The following is a 15,669-nucleotide window of genomic DNA, read 5'->3' as shown; positions in this document are numbered from 1 at the left end:
TTCCCTTTCCAGTCAAGGCTCATTCTGCCAGGGCAATGGCTACTTCTGTAGCTTTTCACTCCAAATTATCAATAGATGATATTTGTGCTGCGGCAACCTGGAATTCTCCGCACACTTTCATTTCTCATTACAAATTGGATGTGGTTTCTCGAGGCAGGGCTTCCTTTGGTTCCACAGTTCTCAGGAGTGTTTTCCAATGAGCCACCCGGGATTTAGGTGCTAGGGACGCTGTCCCATCTGTTATGAATGTAGGCGAGATAGGATCCCATTACATCTTTTAGTTATGTACTTACCATAACTTCGGATGTATGGGATCCATCTCATACATTCATAAGTACCCACCCTCCTTCCCCTTCCATTCGGATTTAGAGGAGCTGTAGTCCTTTTTTGGTGATCTTTCTTGAAGAACTTTAGTTGGTTATAGTGACTACTAGTTTTTCTGTGTTTGCATGGATGTATGAAAGCGAACAAACAAGATCTGGGGAAGCAGGTGTAGTGCATCCTGGGATAGGGAGTAGCCCAGCCAATGAGAGACTTCGTGCTAGTGTATTAGTTGCCGAGTCAGAGCCGATGGATCGGCTCCGAACCCATCTGTTATGAATGTAGGCGAGATGGATCCCATACATCCGAAGTTATGGTAAGTACATAACTAAAAGTTCTTAGAGGTATCCTGTCCTGATTCCATGCAATATTTAAGGTAGCTGACAGACTCCCTGTCAGCATTGAATTCTGAACCATCTGTCAGATTGTACGGACTGAAGAAATATGGAAGTTATGCCTTTACATAATGCTGGATCCTTTTCATCCAAGTCAGTCTGATAAGACGACTGTCATTCCCTAGTCAAATTTGTCAACTTTCTGTTGTTACGAGTATTCCATTGCTGTTCTGCTGGTACAGGTGAACACTATGCAGCACACTCTATTTGAAGGAGAAGCTCACGGGATTATAGAAAAGTTTGCAGAAGGCACTAAAGCACTAGCAAATAGCCGGATCTGATGACCAGTTCAATATCCATCTGTTGTATTGGATGGACTTGAACAAAAATGATCCAGGGTTGTGCTAAGCTCATAACTTCCACTTTTCTGTCTTTGATATGAGTCTGAGTTTTTGTTGTAGTTGTGGAATTATAAGGTACTTAAGTGTTGCATCATTTGAGTTTCTGTTTTATGTCTTAGTCATCATATGATGCACATCGGTGTAATTTATTTGTAAGGGCAGGTTGGTTGTCTTTTTTGGTGTGATTTATTTGTAAGGGCAGGTTTTGCCTTTTGTGAGAGTGTTACAATATTTATATTTTATGTTATATTATGTAGTGTTGAGCATATATCCCCGACTGTCATTCAGTTATTGAAAAAATCTATTTCATAGAAAGATGTCTTCTTGTCCAGTATGGAATTTTCCTTATTTTCTGAAGTTTAGAGGTCAACAGTCTCCCGTGTGTGTGTGTGTGTGTGTGTATATATATATATATATATATATATATATATATATATATATATATATATATATATATAAATAGATATGTTTTGGTCTCCAGATTTAATAAAAATATTTTTATTATTGCTTTGTCCTTATGTGCTACTAGTAAAAATAATGATGATAATGAAGTGGTTCTAGTAGCTAACCAGCCTTTTTTCCAGATGCTTTGCTGAATTGTCTTTTGTCATTAGGCCACTAACTGCCCTTAAAAAATAAACGTCTGTGTTGCAGACATTTGTGTAGGTGTAACCGTTTGGTAACCAGTTCACAGCTTCACAAAGCATTATTTTAGGGACCATATTTTCAGGAGAGTGTCCTCTTTTGACATCTCAGTACTTCAGGAGCTGGTTTTTTGAACTTTTGCCATTTAGCTTTCTTTTAGTCTAGGCTTCCCAGCAAGGCTTTTATTTTCTCTGTTCGAGATGCTTCTCAGTAGTTGCTTACTGCAAGATGCCTTTGAAATCAGGTCATACTTCAAATGACAAGGATAGCACATATCTAAGTGAGTGAAAGCCTTCTATAATGGGTGCTTTTTACCCTCCCACTGCTCTCCTTGCCCATCTGACAGCTGCAGCTGGATCTTCTTGTAATTTTGATTAAGTACATAAATGTAGATTTTTGTGTATTTTTTTTTCAGGTTTTCCTTATTGAATAGATGGGGTTGAAGCATGTTCTAGTTTGTCACATTTCACGGAATGCTAAGCAATGGCATGCAGCCTGAACATATCTCAGAAAGCAGCCAAACTAGAAATATAAGAAGAGAAGGTCCCCAATCACCCACTGCAGAAGACTTCACAGATCAGCTATGCTGAGTACATATATAGTAATGTCTTTCGGCTTTTCCCGGTTAGGGGTCACCACAGCGGAACTCCGGTCTGCTAATGATTGGCAGTAGATTTTTACTATGCTGAGGTGCCAGCTCGATACCCAGCCTTCAAGGAAGGCAAACCCATTCACGCACGCACCTACCTGCATGTCTTTAACATCACTTGACCATGGGGAGGACATGCAGACTCCACACCGAATGCGTTCCAGCTGAGAATCGAACAGGAAAACCTCTTGCTGTGAGGCGACAACGCTAACCGCTGCACCACCGTGGCCATCTTAAGGGAACGATGCATAAATTCATAACATCTGAAGAAACAGCTGTCCTAGTGGATCTGCCTGAGTATTATGTTGCAGAAAGTCTGGAATTAAAGCTATAAGTGCACAAGGTATTTTTCTACAGTTGTCACTTATACTTTTTCATACATTAAAATTGTTATGAGTCTCGAAATCAGGCTATAATCAAGATGTTTTTCTACAGTCATGACTTCTCATGTTTTCACATTGTCTTCTGCTGTTTTCAGACATCCATGATGCAGTTGTGGAAGTACTTCTGAAAAATAATTTTGTTTGCATAGCTGACTGCATTGCATGTATGTATTTGTAGGTCGAACTGAAAAGCAGAGAAATGATCAGTGTTGAAATTGCCAAAGCACTGGAAGAAACACGAAAACAGAGGGAAGAACTTCAGCAGCAGGTTTGTACAAAATAATACATGCATATGTTGGTGAGTATTTGGTACTGCAAAATTGAGAAGTATGCTCTCTAGCTGGAATCATTTCCAATTAATGAGGTCTTACTTTGAGACGTTCTCTTCCTGCATGCTGAACCTAGAGAATTACAGCAATGGGGAAGTAGAAATTTAAGTAAAGCTTATCTCTTCAAAATGTCCGCTAGGAGGCTGCCTACTGCAATTTTATGTTTAATTTAATCTTTTATTCTAAGCATGATGTTCAGGCACATCTTTTTTTTCATTCGTGTTTCCTTTCCACTGGCATGAAGGTCCCATCATTTTTTTTTTCTTTTTCAAATCTTGCAGTGCATCAGAAAATAATTTTCAGCCTCTATGACCTATGCAAGACCGCAACGATCCAGTAGTTTTCAGTACTGTTCTCTTACACCTTGAAAGTTTGGTTCGTTAGTCAGTAAAGTACCATAAGCAGCTGAAGTGTTGATTTTTAAGAGAGTTAATTGTTTAAATCTTTATATGAAGAAAGGAGATGAGTTATATTGCAACACTTCATCCACAAATGGCTAAAGACTGTTATTTTTGGCCATTGAAATATTTTTTATCCATTTAACTACAAAAATAAACCAATTGCCAAAGTTCAAACCTATGGGCACCTGCTACTTGACTTGTTGTTTATTTAAAGTGACATATTTATGTTGCTTATTAAATAAGTAAAACTGGCAGCTGTCACATCTTGCATTAGTATGGAGGAGGAAGAGTCTGAAGTTTTTTATGGACTACATTTTTCAACAGTAAGTAAATCCTTGCTTTTTTACCTCTTATATTGAAGAAAATGTGACTGGACCAACAAGTTTTTTTTTTTTTTTTTTTTTTTTTTGTTACAGTGTAATTCAGTTCAAAGAAATAACTGCTTTCACAGACCTACTAAAAATGCTGATTCACAGCACTGTCGTCATAAATAAATGGAGAAAAAACTCATGTCTTGACTGAAATCACTGTTTCAGTATTCCTGACATATGTGTTGTCACTGCTGACATCTGGCTGGGGTATCAAAGTTTTTCCTTGCCAAGGTTGTACATCTGATACGTGAACTCCGCACATATGCATTGGTGTATAAAGACGGATGTGTGAGAGAGGAACCTCAGACTAAATCGCTGCCAGCCTGAATGCAGGCCTTCAGTTGTTTTATACAGATAAGTGTCTCATTGGGGAACCTTCCTTTTTACTTGGGCTGTTTTGTTGAAAGTTGTTAAATGTCAACTAGGAGGGGTAAGTACGAGTGTGGTAAGCAGATTACATACAAGGACCTGCATGCCATGTGTCTTTTTTGCCTAGGCTTGAAACACAATCACAGATCTTGCTCAGTCTATCCATCATTTACTCCAAAACCCTTGGTTTGAGGCTTTGACCCAGAGCCTTAAACACTTGGCCCTGTCCAAGATGGCTGACTCCAAATCCTCGGACATCCCTCTGCTACTGAAGAAAAGCCTAAAGAGGCCTCAAACGGGTCTGCAGTCTGTTTCTGACTCCATTGTACCTGTTGAGGTTCCAGAGCCCGAGGTACACCAGGTTACCTCTTGGTTGCCCGCTATTGAGAACACACTGGAGGCCAGTATGGCTGCTGAAGCCTTATAGACTGCTGATACATCCAATGAACCACATCTGATTTCCAAGGAGACTGCATGGTATCCCTCATATTTTAGTTCGAGAAGAGATTACAGGCTGTCTAGTAGAAGTCAGATAGGGGTTATGAACCCCTGTGTCTCATCGAAGTGAACGTCATGCCTAAAAAAAAAAAAAAAGACGATTAGTCATATGGACTCTCCATCAGCAGCTAGAGAAAAGGAGTAGATTTACTTCTATATATTTGAAACCTTCCTCAAACAGAAACACAAGAAAAAGTGGAGTCACTGAATCCTTCTCATGAAGCTTTAGTACCGCTGGTTAAGTGCTTTCAGCCAAAAAATTGGCTTTCTTCAGAACAAACAACTCAATTGATGCTACCCTTTCATGTAAAATGGTCTAAAAATCTAAACCAATTGCATCTCCATTCCAATTAATTAATTAACAAAAAACAAATGAAAAAACATTCACCTAAAAAACTTCTTTCACTTAAAACATTCACATAAAAAGGGGGGGGGGGGTAAACCACTTAAGAACATATTTCTTAAATAAAACATTTTAAATATGAATCCGATTGCATTTGTTATAATATGCCTTTCTTTTTAAAAATGCTTTGTAGTTGACTCCATTGTTGAAACCTGGTGCTGTGCATGCATCCAACAAAATATGCCATTTAAATTCCCTATAGTCAAGTTCTCCATCTCTGTCCCCATTAAAATCCTGGGGAACATGATCAATAACCCCAAAATTAAATTTAACTCTGTTCTTGTTACCTACATATGTAAGGGTGTGCTTGTAAAGGGCATTGTCCAAGTTTTTCTTTTTTATAACATAATAATGTTCGTAAATTCTATTTTTTAATTGTCTGTTGGTCTTTCCGATATAGAAAGAAGAACAGACTGAACATTTAGCCATGTATACCACATAGGTGGATTTACAGCTAAAAGTGCCAGGGTCCTGCCAAGCCCTTTTTTGGGTGCAAACTTCAAAAGATGGCCCTTCTGAAATATATTTGCAAAAATTACAACGTTTGCACTTAAAAGTGCCTCCACCTTTATTTACCCCCTTATTTTGCCCACTTTATAACATTTCTTTGAAATTTCTTGCTCTTTTGTTGACAAAAAGGGGTGCTTCTCCTACAACTGCCTTTAAATAACTGTTTGATACTAGAATTCTCCAGTTGTTGGATATTATATCCTTAATTTCTTTACTGTCTATAGTGAACATTAACAACATAGAAGTATTTTACAATTTGCCTGATGACCTAAAATATTTATACGAGAATCCAGTGGCAGACCTCTCTGCAGAATCTCTCTCTAAAGGTAAGCCTTCTAAGCTTCTGCCCAGTGCTAAAGTCCTACATATAGACAAAGATAGTAGGGCTGTGGATAAATGAAGAAAGAAGGTTTGCACCTCTGCTATCCTTATTAGGGCAGTTAACTGCCAGACTCAAATGACAAAGTACTTGATCTCTGTCCTGCATTCTTTGAAGTTATACTGGACTGTCTTACAGCAGAGTCTAAACATCAGATGAAGATTGTACTATCCCAGGACCGTCAAATAGCCAGACACAAGTGCAGTTATTATTCCGTAGATGATGCTTCTAGGACAGCTGCCACTGGATCTGTTATTTGCAGAAATGCATGGCTTCACAGCTTATACCTGATGATTTTGAATGAAAAATTTTAGACACTTCTTTGGACAAAGACTTACTGTTTGGTCCTTAGGCTGCCAGTCTGTTCAAAACTCACCATGACCAAAGTAAGATCATGAAAGACTGCAGACACATCCTACTCTCCTCACTTCCTAGATACCATAGGAATTGCCCATTTAAATCCACCTACTTTGTTAGAAGGGATCCTAGGACAGCTCGGAAACAAAGAAAAACTCCTAGAAAAAGGTTCTTTAAAAAAAAACATAGGGCGCCTCCAGCGACCACCATTGCAGCACCCCTGACCTGCTGTCAGCCCCATTACTCCTCTTTCCCAAAGACTGTAGCTCACCCTGGTCAGGTATGAAGCTATTACCACAGAAGTGTATCCTTTCCATCATCAAGGATGGTTATGCCATGTCTTGGGAAAAAATCCCCCTCTGAAAGGCATGCCACAACCGTCTCTAAACCAAATATCCATTCTGGCCCCCATTATTCAAGAAATTTTGAATCAGGGCACCATCAAGGAGGTCCCAAAGGACTTCATGGAAAAGGAATTTTACTACAGGATCTCTCTAGTACCAAGAATAGAGGCAGGGATCCCTATCCTAGATCTGTCTATCCTAAACACTTATTTAAAAGTGCCATATTTTAAAATGATCTCTCTTTACACTGTTCTGTCTTTCAACCTCCCTCAAGCTTTCTTAGAGTCTGTAGATATGAAGGATGCCTACTTATATGTACCATTCATTCCTTCTTGTAGGAGTTTCCTTAGATTTTCCTCAGGTTCCTTACAATTTCAATTTACTGCTTTATCTTTTGGTCTTTCCACAGCTTCAAGAGTGCTCACAAAGTGTTTAGCTCCAGTAGTAATTTTCTGTCACATTCGGGGAATCCAGATTTTCTCCTACCTGGACATCCTACTGCTCCAAGCTCTCTCTACAGAAATTTTTCTTCATCATCTGCACTTCACCCTTCCAACTATACCAACAGGTCTGGGTTTCACTAACTCCAAAGAATCCCATAGGGTGTGGTTTTCCTGGGCCGCAGACTGGACACACATTAAATGAAGGTCTTCCTCCCTATGGAGAAAGTTGTCTGCCCATTTTTTTCCAAAATTGCTTCTCTGCAACCCATTGCTCCGCAAGGGAAATCCTAAGAACTTTGGGGTACTTGGCAGCCACCATCCCTATGCTCAAATTGGCCAGACTTCATCTGAGGAAAATCCCATGGTACCCGAAATCTGTGTGGTCCCTGCACTGCTACTCCTTGGATACCATGATCGACTCCTCCCATGTCTCAAAAATGAATTTCTTTGGTGGAAGAGGCAGGTCATGCTCAACCCAGGGCTACTATTTACACCACCACTACCACCACCACCTCCTCCTCTTCAACAGGTTCGCACAGTTGCCTCAGACAAAGCATGAAGAGCATAGACAGGACTACACTGAGTACCGGGAAGATGCCACCCTTAGTTTCTGATGAAACAGACCGGTCTGAAGGAAGTGAAGGCTCTTCTGCAAGTTCTTCAGATTTTCACCCACCTTTGAAAACCTGAGCCACTTTTATTGTACATGGACAACATTGCAGTCATATGGTGCATAAACAGGGAGTCACGCAGGTCTTGCCAATTGTGCAGGTTAGCACAGGAAGCATGGAATGTAGCAACCCAAATGAGCATCACTCTGACAGCTCTATACATCCTTTCTCAGGTCATTGTGTTAGCAGACTCCCTCAGCTGCTCCCTCGAGAACCCCCCAAGAACAGACATTGATCAGAGAGGTTTTCTGGGTGACCACTCTTCAGTGGGGCACTCAGACCTCTCTGTGTCAGCAACCAACCATCAGTTCCCCCAGTTCCGCACCAGGGACCCTTGTCCCACAGCCTGGAGGACAGATAACTTTTCTTTCCAATGGACAAGGAAGTTCCTCTATGCCTTTCCTCTCCTGCCTCCTCTTCCAAAAATTCTTCTCAAGGCACAAAAGAAAGCACCCAGACCCCTCTTACTGACCCCCTTTTGGCTGAGGCATCAATTTTCCCCTGCTATTTCACATAACAAAGGGAAATTACAGGAAACTACCTTTTCAGCTGGACCTGATAACTCAGCAAAAAGGATTTCTTCTTTACCCAAATCTCCCATCTTGTAACTTGACCCTCTGGATGATAGGATTTTAGTTCTGCAATGATACCTTTTTTCTGGAGAGGTCATTCAAGTCCTACAAGAAGCCAGGAGACCCATTACTAGAAAATCTTACACAGCTAAATGAAAAGGGTTTTCCCATTGGTACCTCTGACATAGTCAGGAGTCGCTCTTTATCCCAAGTTCCTACTGTGCTACAATATTTCTGTGAGCTATTTCACTCAGGTATGGCATACTCCTCTGTAAAATCTCACCTGCCTGTTATTAGTGCTTGCCTCCCTGTTAGCCCTTCACTTGTGGTGAGGGTGGAGGTCAAGCGTTTCTTCAGGGGAATCTTGCATTTTAACCCAACAAGAAACCCATCTCTCCCCCTGTGAAATCTTAATTTTGTACTAGAAAATTTTTCACTGCCTCTTTTTGAATCAGCATCATCCGCCTCTGTAAAATTCTGTACTTGGAAAACTATCCTTCTCTTGGCTCTCACCTTGGCTAGGAGGGCTTCTGAGTTACAAGCTCGTATGGCCTTTATCCCTTTTCTTATTTTTCACAAGGACCAAGCGACTCTCTGGGCTAACCCATCCTTTATGCCTTAGTTAGTGAACAAGCTGTCCTTCAATCAGGCTCTTCACCTACCCACTCTCTTTCTTTCCCAATCCACAAAATGGGGGGGAAGGGGGGTGGTAAAGAATCTTACATTCTTTGGACATCCACAGGCAACCCAGATTTTATCTGGACAAAACTAAGTCCTTCAGGAAAACATGACTTTGTTTGCATGCTTCATGAGGCTTAAGCTGGTCTCCAAACAAACTGTTGCATCTTTAATTTCTGCTAGTTAGACTATAGTAAGACCTTGCCTGCCTTCCCAAAAACACATTCCACTAGGGCAGTAGCTTCCTCATGGGCATTCCACAAATGAATAGACTACAGATTTATCTTGGAGGCTGTCACTTGGTCCTCTGCACACACCTTTACCGGACCCTACTGAATTAATGCTTTCTTCAGGTCCAGGGCAGCCCTTTCTAGGTCAGTCCTTTCTGGACATCTGGACAATTATTCTACTGAGTAACCAACCTCCCTTGCTTTCTCCTTCAGTTCTGGGAATCACCCATGTGTCAGGAATACTGCAAGAGAAATTTCAGTCAGGACATACTACAGTTATGTAAGAACTTATCAGATGTCTTGCTGATCACTGTTGCACTATTCCATCCCTCCCTCCATCCCGTCTTCTCCACCTCACATCTGCTTGCCTACCCCCCCCCCTTTGCTTTATCCTCTGCTCTGTTACATAGGAACAGGGGAGTTTTCTTACCTATTTGAGCTACACCCTTCCTAGCTGACCAGTCTTCCTTTGTCAGTAGTCTTCAGGCTACTGGCTTGGAGATAGTTTGAGGATCTCTGTTCATATGTCCAACTTTATACCCCAGTGCATACAAGCTGAAGTCTTGCATCAGACATATGATCTTGGAAAGATAAAGTTTTGGTACCCTTGCTGGACATCGGTGGTGACAACTCATATGTGAGGAATATTGCAGCAGTGATCAGTAGGACATCAACGGTTATGGTAATTTCTTTCACAACTGTACTTTTCACAATCTGTCTCCCATGCTGTATTTTAGGAATCTAAGCTCCAATCTTGGAGAAGGACCAAAAGACTGAAAAACAGAATCACATTAGTACTACAGTCCCCATATCAGCTATTTTGTTATATAAGAAATTAAAATATAATAGACACTCAGAGTGGTTTATTTGCATTAGTTGTACATATATGAGGAGATGATTATACATTTTTTAATTGAACTGCACAAACGTTGATGTATCATACATAGATGTTAGCAGTTGAAAAGACAGCTAACCATAACAGAAAATAATTCTGAAACATCAAGATCAAAAAAGGAAACAAGTAGTTTCCTTTTCTGACTGCTAAATCTAAATCCAAACAGTATCACTAGACTAAATTTGTCTGAGTAGTGATACTGTTAGAGGAGGAGGTTTTTATAAGTTAATTTATAGAGTTAAGGTTAGGGGGCATGGGCAAAGCTAGCATGTATAAGTAAGATGATCGGAGACCAAGCTCACTTGTTTCACCTTGCTTAGGCAAGCCAACCCTAACCTTGTCCCTGCCTCCTAACCTTACACATTAACTTATGAAAACCCCTTTCCTCAACAGTACCACTATACAAGACACCTGAACACACACACACCGTAAAGTACTCAAAACACTACATCTATCCTCTTACCTAGTCCTCATGCTAACCCTGATCTGCAAACACACACAGTCAACAACCTTTATCAATACACTGCGAAGCAAATTGCCATTCAACAAACTTCACACTCCCAAAAATTCATTTGCACACACTGCACAAAATCTCCCATAACCTAACCATTGCTGTAACCCCTAAACAACAAATACTCTGTCTTGTACACACACACACACACACACACACACACACACACACACACACACACACACACACACACACACACACACACCACTCATCACCTAACCTAGTCCTAACACTAATCAACAAAAGTGCACACACACAAATCCACCCACCAATGCATCTGTACCTTTAACTAGCCCTTTAACTCAAAACCACAAACATGCTCACACATTCCAACACCAACCTACTTACCTTATATGGAATTCAAACTTCTGCTTCTGATCAATACAGCACTCAACAAAGAGTGTATTCAACATGTTTCCCGATCTGAACACACTACCATACACCCCATGATACATGTTTGTTTTCAGTTTTAAGGTGAATTTTTCCTTTAAGTGAATCTCTTAAGTGTTCTAAGGTAGATGTGGCACAGACAAGGACCCATACTATCCCAGGTTATACAGCTCATCACAAGAAACTTCATTCCTGTTGCATCAAGAGGTTATGCTGAAATCCTAAGGCTTTCATCACGAACCAGAAGATAACACAGATATCAGCATCAAGAACCCTTTGCCAGATCCTGTGTTGGTGTCATACAGATAGGAGAAGGCACAGGATTCTGTAGCCAGGCACTAGCAAAAGTCTTTCCTCACTGTGTCCATCCATGAGAATACACCCATAGTTTGTTATCTGATGTTGAGAAAAATGCAAGAGGTGTACCCTGGCACCCACCTGGAGGGTGTAGCCCAGATTATTAGTACTAGTGTACCCACACTGGAGCATCCAGGCTTTAACTTTGCTGTATGTGAGCTGGCTGGCCAATGTTTTGAGTCCTCCAACAATGGCAAAGTAATTGAATTCAGGGTAAGGAAACATACTATGGTGCCATGCTCCCCAAAGTAGGAAAGACCTAACTGGCTAAATTTGGGAAGACTGTCACTGGTTATTCCATACTGAGTGGACTCCTGGAGATAGACCGGATATTGGATGAGACTATGCTGCTTAAGGTCTAGTAATATATGATGTTCTTCGTGTTTCACTGTTGCAGTCATCACATTTGGGTTATCCCTGCCAGGGTAGCCCTCGGCCAGCCCAAATACCAGAGGCTTAGTATTTCTGCATCGGTTGCTGTCACTTCAGGACTGACATCAGGTCATCAGTAGTATAAAGTAAGGCAGCCAACACCATTACATCAGTCTTTCTTGCCGAGGAGCCCGAAGCAGAAGCAGTTCACATGAGTGTCGGTCGGCCGCTACCGAGTTTTATCTTCCAAATTGAAGCTGAAGTCTTCTAAAGATAAGTACCTTGTTGGGGATCCTTTTTTCTTTCACTAATCAATGTCAGAAAAAGTTAACAATTGTCTCGCCTGTGGGAAGCAAATACCACACCGAGACTTTCATTCTTACTGCGTCACTTGCTTAGGCCCAGACCAGAACGTCCCTCGCTCTCGCCTTTGTACTTTAATGCCAGAACTGTATGTCATCGGGCCCTTATTGTAGCTAGATATTTTCGCTTACAGTCCTCAAATTCCGATATGGCTTCGGTAAGCTATCCGACAGCAGATCTTCCAAAAAAAACATAAGGATAAATACAGAGACAGACTGCACAGGACCAAACCTACCAATGCTTCCGTTAAGCTAGTCATGAGTTCTCCGGTCCTCAGTGAGGCGCTTTCCCAGCCCATGATGCCCGCTTCTGTGGATTTGCAGGCTGCTACCGAGACCTTTTCTTAGGCCGGTATGCTGCAGAACTCTTCTTCGACTAAGGATCCTGCAGTTGTCTCTACCTTGGATGGGTCCTGAGCTGCTGAGCAGGCACCGGCTTCCGAGGAAGTACTTTGCACTACCGATTCTCAACACACACTGACAACTTCTTTCACGTCTACTGTTCTTTCGAAAACTATAGAGTTTCTTAGGCCCAGGGTACGAACCACACCCAAGAAACGGACGACTCAATCTCAGGCACTTGCTTCTTGCCTCAGTCTCAAATGCTTAAAATGGTGGGAAGACCTTATCATGCTGATCAGGGGAAGCCAAGCTACCCCTTCCAAAAGAAAAAGATATGCCCCCAGTAGTTTTGTCTGAACAGGAGTCTGATGACTCTGATGAATCTGAATATGAAGACATGCAACCCCTCTCTGCTTATGAGGATTCTGATGCAGATTATTCCATTCCTTCAGCCTCTCCACCTGAGGACTTTTGCTTTGGGGAAACCCTTCATACCTTAAGGGAGCATTTCCAATGTGAATGTCAGGACTACCCTCAGTCTAAAAAGAGACTCTGAGAATTCTTAGATCTTCCACAGCACAGACCCCTGGCAATACCCCCAGTCATAGGTGTTGTGGACAATGTTTTCTTGGAATCCAGTTTGACTCCTGACACCCTACCTCCTGCATCCAGAAAACCTGACAGGTATTACAGAGTTCCTGACTCTCACAAATTTCTTCTCAAAAATCTTACTGCTGACCCTGAGGTAATTTGTCAAGGGCCTAAAGAATTAAAGCAACCTCTGCTAAGAATCCCACCCGTCAGATAGGGATTCCCAAGCACTAGACAGATGGGGTAAAAAATTATACACCTCTCCTACTCTTGCTGTCAGAGCAGTAAATTGCCAGTTCCATATGCTAAACTTTCAGCAACATACCATGGAACTCCTCAAACAAAAAGTGTCTTCCTTTCCTGCTTGTGCAGAATCTAAAGAGTTACAAGAGTTAATGCAGTCTGCAAGTCAAGTGACTAAGCACACCTTATACTGTGGTTTTGACGCCCTAGAAGCTTCTTGCAGGGCAGCAGTCACCGGTTCTGTCCTTAGAAGGCATGCATGGCTTAAGGAACAGCCCTTACCAGACCATGTTAAATATATATTACTGGATGCACCCTTGCACAACGACAACTTGTTTGGCACTAAGGCAGAGGAGGTCTTAAAAAAGATGGAAGAAAAAGCTAAATCTATGCAGACTGTTAAGGATTTCCTACAGGTCTAGCCAGTTTCAGCAGGCATTGCCCCTCTAAGCACTGGTCCTTTCCTGCTTCCACCAGGTCAATTCAGCCCAGACCTCATGGAAGCAGACCCCCCCCCCCAGACAGCAGCCACAGGGAATGCAGAGATCAAAGCAGTGGACTTCCTCCACTTCAAAACCAGGGAGTTCTAAGCCACCCCCTCATGCTAAGAACTCACAATGACTCTCCTCCCCCACCCCCTCCCTCTGCCCACCTGCACTTACCCCTAAGAGGAAAACTCTCCTTTCATGCAAGCACCTGGGCCACCATTACCAATAACCGCTGGGTCCTCAACATAGTCTCCCAGGGCTACAGATTTTCTTTCCACACTCTTCCAACCCCAAAAGGGTTCCCAGAGCTACCTCCAAATCAATGGGCAGAGGTGAAAAAGCAAGTCCTTTCACTGTTCTCTGTGAGGGTAATAGAGCACGTTCCTGCAAAACAGATAGGCCAAGGTTTCTACTCCAGACTTTTTCTGGTACCCAGAAAAGAGGGCACTTTGCATCCCATCCTCGACCTATCCATTTTAAACACCTTCCTGGTGATCTCAAATTTTAAAATCCTCACCCTCTAGAAACTGCTACCCATGCTGTCCAAGAATGCTTGGCTAGCCACCCTAGACCTAAAAGAGGCCTACCTCCACATTCCTGCCAGGGAATCATGCAGGAAATATCTACGTTTCAGGGCAGGATCTCTGCACTTTCAGTTCTCTGCACTTCCCTTTGGCTTATCTACTGCACCCAGAGTTTTCAAAAAATGTCTGGCTCCTGATATTGCCTTTTGCAGACAAAGGAATATCCAAATTTACCCATACTTAGACGGCTGCCTAATTCAGGCAGACAGTCAGGAGAAGCCACTCAAGCACCTGGCCTTTGTAAAGTCCCTACTGACTTACCTAGGGTACACTGTCAACGAAAATAAATCCAAATTAGTACCCACCCAAAGGATTATATTCCTGGGAGCAAGCCTGGACACAGCATCCCAGATGGCATTCCTTACACCAGAAAAGCAAACTTACCTGACAACCTACTTCTCTCAACTAGCCACCAGACCCCAGTTATCTGCAAGGAAAATCCTTCAAGCTCTAGGGTTCATGGCCTCCTGCATTCTACTCATTCCATATGCCAGACTGCATATGAGGAAACTACAATGGTATCTAAAAAGCCTTTGATGTCAACACTCCCAAGACCTGGAAACACTTGTAACAATGATACCTTGCCTAAGGAAAGATTTTCTTTGGTGGGCAGCAGCATGCTTCCGCAACAAGGGGCTACCTTTCTCACCACACCCTGCCACCCAGACCCTCACCACAGATGCATCAGGCTATGCATGGGGTGCACAGCTGGATGGCAGGTGCATACAGGGCCAATGGACCCCACAGCAAATCCATCTGCACATCAACCAAAAAGAGATGTTAGCTGTCAAGCACGCATTGAAAGCCTTCAGGCCCCTTCTCTCCCCAGGGGCTCTCCTGATCAAAACAGAAAACACCACTGTGATGTGGTATATCAGCAAGCAGGGAGGGCCTCACTCCTACCCTCTCTAAAGACTGGCCATGACCCTTTGGCACATAGCCTCTGCCATGCAGCTAAACCTGTTAGCACAATTCCTGCCAAGTTCTCTAAACTCTCTGGTAGACCACTTAAGCAGAAATCTTCTGGACCCACACGAGTGGCAGCTAGACAAAAGAACCTTCACCCTAATAACTCAGAAATCGGGCACCCCGAAGGTCGACCCTTTTGCCTCCTACACCAACCATCAGCTCAGCAAGTTCTGCACCAGGGAGCAGCACTGCAGGGCTTGGAAAGTGGATGCCCTATCCTTCCCCTGGGTCAATCTGTCGGTCTGTGCATTTCCTCCACTACCTCTCATCACCAGG

General features: G+C 42.4%; 1 protein-coding gene across 1 annotated transcript in view; it reads left to right on the top strand.

Annotated features, from left to right (window-relative positions):
• The window catches only part of GOLGA1 (golgin A1), a 2,378,923-nt gene that overhangs the window by 1,955,940 nt on the left and 407,314 nt on the right, over positions 1 to 15,669 (top strand). The window contains exon 19 of the mRNA XM_044058132.1: positions 2,913 to 3,002. Within this exon, the coding sequence (XP_043914067.1) occupies positions 2,913 to 3,002 (90 nt within the window). The remainder of the gene's footprint in view (positions 1 to 2,912; positions 3,003 to 15,669) is intronic.

The sequence above is a fragment of the Protopterus annectens genome, chromosome 16.part0, assembly GCF_019279795.1.
Source record: "Protopterus annectens isolate FY-2018-M chromosome 16.part0, PAN1.0, whole genome shotgun sequence".
NCBI classification, from domain to species: Eukaryota; Metazoa; Chordata; order Ceratodontiformes; family Protopteridae; genus Protopterus; species Protopterus annectens.
This window is presented reverse-complemented; position numbering and strand designations above follow the sequence as displayed.